At 45.0% G+C, this 8,253-nt stretch overlaps 1 protein-coding gene across 1 annotated transcript; it reads right to left on the bottom strand.

The window, feature by feature from the left end:
* Nucleotides 1-845: 845 nt before the first annotated feature.
* Nucleotides 846-2,408, bottom strand: LOC121473961 (39S ribosomal protein L10, mitochondrial-like). Its single transcript, XM_041726799.1, has one exon. The coding sequence runs from the start codon at nucleotides 2,380-2,382 to the stop codon at nucleotides 1,594-1,596; it is 789 nt and encodes a 262-aa protein (XP_041582733.1). The 5' UTR covers nucleotides 2,383-2,408; the 3' UTR covers nucleotides 846-1,593.
* Between the last annotated feature and the right edge of the window lie 5,845 nt (nucleotides 2,409-8,253).

Raw genomic sequence — 8,253 nt, 5'->3', positions numbered from 1 at the left:
TGCTATGCTAAGCAGTTTCCACACACTATGTTAGGCTTACAACATCACTGTGCAGTCGTGATCAGTTAGTAATTGTTTCCACTTAGAGGTTTGGGCAAGTTAGGGAATCTGCTCCCAAATCACAGAACCAGCAAGTGGTAGAGGTAGGACTCGACCCACATCTGCAGATTCCCCGGCTCTGAAAAACACCGCCCCTGTAATATTTGGTCCTGAAGCAGAAGGAAGTACAGTCAAGAGTCCTTAAAGCTGAGAGAGTTTGAATGCCCTTTTGCTCATTCAACTTTCAGGGAAAATTTGGCTCCTTTACACACACTTTGAGCCCAAAGTAGCCCTGGAATTTCCCAGAGAGTTAAGAGGGCCACTGTCTGTGTGTGGGAGGGAGGAAGTGTGAATTATCAGGGGGCCTGAGAGGTTCTCAGAACTAAGGGCATCAAAGCCTGGAGTCCAGAGGTGCTGGAGAGGGTTTCTCAATGACTTGGAGGTCAATGGCTTGGACTAGGCTTCCCATTCCCTAGCAAACCTTCACCGAGAGCCCTCTGTGTACCTGCACTTTGCTATCAAGGATCCCCAGCTAGTAGAAGAGACAGACTTGGCCACCTACATTGGCCGGGCTGGGAAACAAGGGTTATGATGGAAGCAGGCAAAGAAGGGACTCTGGTAGCTTCAGGGAAAGCTCCAAAGAAGGTTAAGTGTCTCCTGTCCCCAAAAGCCACCAAATCTACAGCAGTATGTTGGCAGGTCAGAGGCTGCTGGGTTCAAATCTGCTATGTCTGAGTTAGGGGATCTCCAGCAAATTTTCTCTGAGCCTAGTTTTGCCATCTGTGAACTAAAAATAATCAAATCTATTTCTTTTTTTTTTTTTTTTTTTTAAATGCATTCCATTTTATCAGAAAGCAGTACTCCCAACCTTTCCATAACATGACACACCCCAAGGGCGGAGAATTAACATTCAAGCACACACAGAACCCTAATGAGGAAGTTCTAGGGCAGAAATCCAGGGCCTGGTCTTCAGAGAAGAAAGCCTGGCTCAAGTCCCTGTTCAGCCTCTTATTAGCTGCAGGACCTTGGGCAGACTATTGAACTTCTCACCCTTTAGCCTTCTGTAAAATGGGGGTGATATGGTTACATGGTGAGAAGTAGAACTGATGTGCGTAAAGTGGTAAGCACGCAGCCCGCCACAGCAGGCTCTCAACAGATGCCACTCTTAGCACAATGACTTGGGTGAGCTATTCCAGCACATCAGATCCACGAGGGGATAGGCTGGGAGACACATGTGACAAAGGACTGTGGGCCTGGAGGCAGAAGACAATCTCTGTTCAGCTTCTCTGCCCTGGGCCTGGAGAGCCAAAACCCCACTCCTGTTAGGTCTCAGGTTGGGAAAACTAGGGACAAAGACAGTGATTAAGAGCCTCCATTTGGAAATGGAGTGTCTCTGCAACCCCAGGTGGCCCTGCATCTGAGGAAGTTGTGGTCAGTGAAGTCAGGTAACAAGTGCCACTCCCCACACTTCCCTCTGTATCTCTGCCAGATGTTGGCAAAGCCAACAGGAGTACAGCATGTTTATGGGCAGGCAGGCTGGGTGCAACAGGCTGGCTAGGAGTTCGGAACAGGGTCAGGAGAGGCAGGTTGCTCGCTGGCTGGCGTGACGGAGTCCCCCTCCTGTTGCTGTCTGATGTACTGATCCAGCAGGGCAGTCAGTTGGAAGGGCTGGTGCTGAAGCAAGAGGTGGGTCTGGGCCATACGGAAGGTGAGTCCTCCTACCAGTTCCCCTTGCGCCAGGGCCAGGCTGGGAAGCTGGGAATAGTTGATGAAGCCCTGCCTGCTAACGATGGTGTCATCGATGCAGCCACCTAGCAGTGGCAGGAAAGGGACACTCTTCAAGATTCGCACCATCTCCTTGACCTTGGGCTCCTCACTGACCAGCAGCAAGTTGTGCCCCACAAACAGGGGCAGCAGGTTTTGGTACTTGGAATCCTCTAGGAAGGGCTTCAGAACCTGGTTGGGGAAGATCTTCAACAAGATCTTGTGCTTCCGCAGCCGGTGCCGGATGAGAAGCTTGTCCTCTGCACTCAGGGCCACATTCTGACACACAGCTATCATTCGGTTCTCTCGGAAAACCTCATCTATCTCCCGACGGAGGAGCCTGATGAGGCCTGTCTCCTCCTGTGGGGGACTGGGAGGACTCGGTAAGCATCTTGGGTTAACAGCAGGTTTTGGGGGGATATACTCAGTCAGAGCCATCAGCTTCTGCCGTTCAAAGTGCATCACACGACAATGGCGGGTAACAGCCTTGGAGCCATAGCGGACAGTCTGGAGGGTGGGCAGCCGGCCCGCCTGGGGCAGGAGACCCCCTCGCAGCATCCCAGCCACGGCCGCAGCCATCGCCACCGGAGGAACGGATGGGAGCCGGGAGAGCAATCAAATCTATTTCACTGGAGGTTTGTGGCTATTAAATAAGGTGGTGTTGGGACACCTGGATGTCTCAGTGGTTGAGAGACTGACTTCGGCTCAAGGTGTGATCCTGGGGTCCTGGGATCGAGTCCCACATCAAGCTCCGTGCATGGAGCCTGCTTCTCCTTCTGCCTGTGTCTCTGCCTCTGTGTGTGTGTGTGTGTCTCAAATAAATAAATAAATAAATAAATAAATACTTTAAAAATAAATAAATAAATAAGGTTGTGTTGCAAAAAAAAAAAAAGATGGTATTGTAAAACACTGAGATGTATCAGGTGTTACTCCCTGCCTCCATCCCCACCTTGCCCATCATCAAAGAGATAAAAGTGCAGGAACCATCTTCACCAGGAGCCATGGGTGTTGTCAAAGTCAATGGCTGGATACTCACTTAGGTTAGGCAGTATCTCTGGGCTGCATCCTTTTGTTCTAATCACAGAGAGTTTTAGGTAAAAGATGGAGGATATTTGGGGCCACTCCCATACCTCCACTTAAAAACAAAGAAAAACAATAAAAAAAAAATGGTTGTCACAAGATCTATTGATGGGGAATTGGGAATTTAAAAACTAAAATATGCCATTTAACTCCAAAAGGGAGGCTTTACAGAGAAAGGTTAAGAGTTCTTTTTTTTTTTTTTAAGATTTTTTATTTTATTTATTCATAGAGACACAGAAAGAGAGAGGCAGAGACACAGGCAGAGGGAGAAGCAGGCTTCATGGGCACTCGATCCCAGGTCTCCAGGATCATGCCCCGGGCTGCAGGCAGCCTAAACCGCTGCACCACCAGGGCTGCCCAGGTTAAGAGTTCTTACTGTTAACCCAGACTCTCTGGTTTGCTTCTTGGCTCCATAACTTACAAGATGAATGAACGTGGACACAGTTTTTATAATTCCAATAGTCTTGTATTGGACCTCACATTCCTTGACTGTGGAATAGTGTTTTTTTCTTTCTTTCTTTTTTTTTTTAAGATTTACTTACTTATTCTAGAATTTATTCTAAAGTTTATTTACTTATTATAGAATTTATTCTAGAGAGGTGGGGCAGAGGGAGAGGAGGAGAGAGAGACTTTCAAGCAGACTTGCTGCTGAGTGTGAAGCCTGATGTGGACCTCAGACTCATAAGCCCGAGATCATAACCTGAGCTGAAATCAAGAGTCAGATGCTTAACCAACTGAGCTACCCAGATGCCCCTGGAATGGTGTTTTTATATAGCACTGCCAGGATCTTCCTCCTGGGGAATACGTGGAGATAAAATGAGATAATGTAGCAAGGAGCTGAGCATACAACCTGGCATGTAGAAAGTTCTTGATAAATGTAGCCGGTTCAGTTATTGCTGCTTGGAAAGTGACTTAACCCTCCAGGATGGCAGGGTGGATGGGGACCCGCAGGGGGCCATCTAGATGCGTGGTTTTCACCTGGGAAGCTCCACGGTGTGTGAAAGTGCTCTAGGAACGCCTCGTTCAGGGTCCAGGGAGGGCAGCCCGCCCCTCCTCCACTTCTACTCCCCTTTCTGTTTCATAGTTTGGGGTTACCTTTTTTAATCAGAGTATAGTTGACATACAATGTTACATTAATTTCAGGTGTACAACAGTGACCCCATATCTCTATATGTTATGTTGTGCCCACCATGTCTGTGGCTCCCATCTGTCACCATACAGCACTATTATGGCACCATTGCCTATGTTCCCTATGCTGTGCCTTTAATCCCCATGACTTACTCATTCCGTAATTGGAAGCCTGTATCTCCCACCCCCCTTTACAGTTTGTTTGGGATTCCCTCCAAGCATGTATGGATGAAAGTGTAGGGAGGAGAGAAATTCTGTTGGTTTCTAAAAAGTTTGGAATCTACAGATTTGTTCCGGGGATTTCCAACTCCCCCCACCCCATGAGGACCTTTGGATTATCTTTTCCCTATGGATGCTTATTATATTGCATCCACAACCCCACAACACAATGTATTCTCAGATCTACATAAACATATTCCAAAAGAAAGCATGCTTAGAAATATGGTATCTGTAAAACACCCTCAGATATGGACATCCCACAACACTTGTGTTCATTGAGTCATAAACCTGGAAGCAGGTACCCACACGGAGATAGTCGTATACTCAGACACATATATGTATCTAGATACATGTAAGCACAGGATATGCATGCACACACGTATACACTAATCGGAATGAATTTTTTTCGAAGCTAATCTGACCAGCTCTGTCTTTGGGAAAAAGAGAACTGAGATTTACAAAAAGGAAAATTATACCAGTAAGAGGATACAAGTGCATTCTCACTAAATTGGCAAAGCAAGGGGAGTGTGGAGACTGGAATAATACATCCAATGCTGAGAACAGACTTTTCGTAAAAAAGATATATTTATGCATCGCTGCTAACAGAGTAAGCTGTTACATTTCTCTTGGAAACATTTTTCCTATATGTTCCAGTAGTCAGATTCATACCTCCTGTTCCTATAATTCCACTTCAAAGAAGTAAATCTAAAGAAAAACATCACAAGGTGAAAATGTGACTTATAGACACGTAGCCACAATATTGTTATTTGGGTGAGAATGGTAGCCAGACAAATGTCTGCAATTAAATCATGTTGGGGAATATTTTTCAATCATCACAATGGTAATTATGGAGATGAGGGGGCATCACAGAAAATATTTCTGATAAAGCCAGTGAAAAGGGATAGTACAAGATTGGATATTTGCAGTGATTGGGATAAGAAGGTTTGTCTTTGAAGAGCTAAGGAATGCAAAGTGAGAAAGGACCAGTTCTTTGTGGGCGATAGGACCATTATTGATTTGTTTTTTGTGGTTACTTTAATGCTGTTATAAAATGATTTCAATTCTAGAAGCTATCTATAGTATGAAAGATAATCCAATTCAAGCCAGCCTGATAACTGCAATAGAAATTTAACCCATCTGTGGATAACGGAGACTTAGCAGCTCCTATGTGTAAGGAGCTGTATATACAGACATAATGAATATATAAGAATGCCGTGTACACTTGACTTTGTCTTAAATGACAAACTATGAAGTATCCATGGTTCTGTTTTTCTTCTAAGCCTTAAACTTGAGTATTTAATCTCTATTTAACACCTGTGTCTGACCTTACACTAATCTTCCCAGACATGTAGATCTCTGCACTTGGTGGAAAAAGTTGTCTAGAATCAGTAGGGCCAGAGACCAAGTCCTTGACTCTCCAGGACCTAGCTCTGTAACCTTCAGCCACAGTTCTCAATATTCATTGAGAATATACCCTGTTGCATACTGTGGTGGATTCTCCTTACCAGCATTTCTCAGATTCTAGGAGCACCAGCCTAGGGAAGTGTTAGTACAGAGATTGTTGGGCCTTACCCCTAGAATAGCATAATTTCCAGTTGGTCTGGGGTGGGGGCCCAGAATCTGCATTTCTAACACCTTCTCAGGTGATGCCCATGCTGTGGCCGGTATTGAAAGCATCTCAATTGAGAGCACTGCTCTACAGCTATAATCTCATCGCTCAAAATAACCTTACCTTAATCATTCCCGCTTGCTAACTAAGGGGGTGGAGAACAGGAATGTCTTGGCAAATCACTTAGCAGGCTTTGTTTCATTGCATCTAAGACAGAGTCATCAGATTATCTCCTTCTCTTTCAAGGACTAAGGGACAGAATGGGTATAAAATAGCCGATCCAGATACTGGACAAATTTGCTTTGATACATTACCAGCACATCCCCCCCTCCACACACACACCCACACGTACTTACACCTCCCCTCCCACACACACCACACACACACATACATGCACACACCTCCCACCCTCCAACACACACACTCATTCCTCTATTGTGGAGACTGCCTGCCTGTCTTCTTCAAATATGAATGGTCTCCAGGGGTTGGCCCCCTGCCCTTTCCTTTAGTTAGGGAGAATGAGGCAATTCAGATGCAGCCTACCTTCATGGCTCTTGTGGTCACCAGGGGTGCTCAGCAAACTGCAGATGCACCAGGCTTTGTGGCTTCAGGCTTAGCGCTAGGTCCCCTGTGCTGCCTGGGTGAGCCGAGTGCTGGAAGCATGCAGACAAACAAGAGGAAATGCCAAGTGTTTGCTGAGGCCTTGGCAACCTCCCCTTTCTTGTGGGAACCAGAGGGCAGGCTTGATTCAGCATCTCCTAGCTGAGAACATCCACCTCAAACTCTGTGATGTGGGGACTAGCAGGACTCTGGAGTCAGACAGGCCTGGGTTTGAATTCAGAGCTGCTGCTTCATAACCTTGGGCCAGCATCTCTGTGCAGCTCCATTTCCTCCTCTGTAGCCGGGGAAAAGAACGCTGAGGGTTCTTGTGAGCTAGCACCTGTAAGAACATAGCCTGGTACCTGACAGAATTCTTCCTAGAACTTGGTGAGTTGTATATATATGGAAGAGTAAAAGGGTAAAAATAGCCAGCATACTTCTGGCTGAAAAATAAAAAGCTAACAACCAGCAAAAAGACAGAAGGGGACTTAACTTTACCAGATATCATGACTTACTATGAGTTACAAGTCAATGCAGTTGACCAAAGAAATGAAACGAGAGAGCCTAGAAGCAGAACCACGTATGTATGACGCCATGGTATGTGATCTATTTTGTTCATTATGTCAAGGGGGAAAAGAGAGACTGTTCAAAATTAGGCCTGGAAAAAGAGCAATCCGTGTGGAAGAAAGATGAAATTGTATCCTTACATTACGTCATAGACAAAGATAAAATCCAGATGCTTAAATGTTAAAAAAGTTTTAAAAATTCTTAACAGAAAACTTAATAAAAGTATTTTTTAAACTTTGGGGAAAGGAAAGACTTCTTCAATAAGACACAAAAACACTGACTATAAAATAAAAGATGAATAAATGTTTCTGTGTGAATATTATGAGCTGTTTTCTTTTTTTAAAAGACATTCATTTGAGAGAGCGGTGGGGGGAGTGGCAGAGGGAGAGAGTTTTAGCCAGACTTCATGCTCAGCACAGAGCCTGACTCGGCTCAATCTCAGGACCCTGCGATCACAACCTGAGCCAAAGCCAAGTGTTGGTGGCTTACCTGTGCCACACAGGCACCCTGTGTTTTTTTCTTAAAAAGACAACTTGAAAGTCAGCTACAGATTGGAGAATATGTTGCAATATACATACTGATGAAGGATTGGATTGGTACAAGAATGTATCCAGAGCTCCTTTATGTCTGTGTCCTTTATGTCTCTCTTGTTTAAGATGATTTGGAATATATTCCTTACATCACTGGCTTTGTTTGGGCTTGGCCATGTAACTTCTCTGAGCCAGTAGAACGTGAAGAGGTATGACATGTGCCATATCCTACCAGAAGCATTAAGAGCGTTGCAAATTTTTGCTGATCCACTTCCTGAACATTCTACCAGAAAAATGACGTGTCCTAAGCAAGAGTTGTTCCTTCAGCATGGGCCTGGGAGTGAGAAGGCATAGAACAAGGATTGTTCTATAGCTCAGAGCAGAGATTCAGCTGACCTGTGGACTTGAGAGCAAAAAAGAAATGTTTCTTGTTATAAGCCACCGATGTTCTGGAGTTGTTTGTTACTGCAGCAAAAGGTGATCATTACAGAAACTAGTACCTAGAAGTGGGTTACTACACTCATCAAAGAATAAAATGTGTGGCTTTGGCTTTGGGACTCAGTGGTGAGCAACAAAGGAATTCTTACAGGGAACTGGAAAAATGGTAACCTACATGAGTTGGTAGTAAAATATTTGGTAAAGCATCACATGTGATCATTTGGAAGGCAGGAAATGTACCGACTGAAGTTATGGCTTTGGACGAGGTTTTGAGATAGA

Source organism: Vulpes lagopus, chromosome 12 (genome assembly GCF_018345385.1).
Source record: "Vulpes lagopus strain Blue_001 chromosome 12, ASM1834538v1, whole genome shotgun sequence".
Taxonomy (NCBI): Eukaryota; Metazoa; Chordata; class Mammalia; order Carnivora; family Canidae; genus Vulpes; species Vulpes lagopus.
Note: the sequence above shows the minus strand (reverse complement) of the source record. Positions and strands in the feature narration are given on the sequence as shown.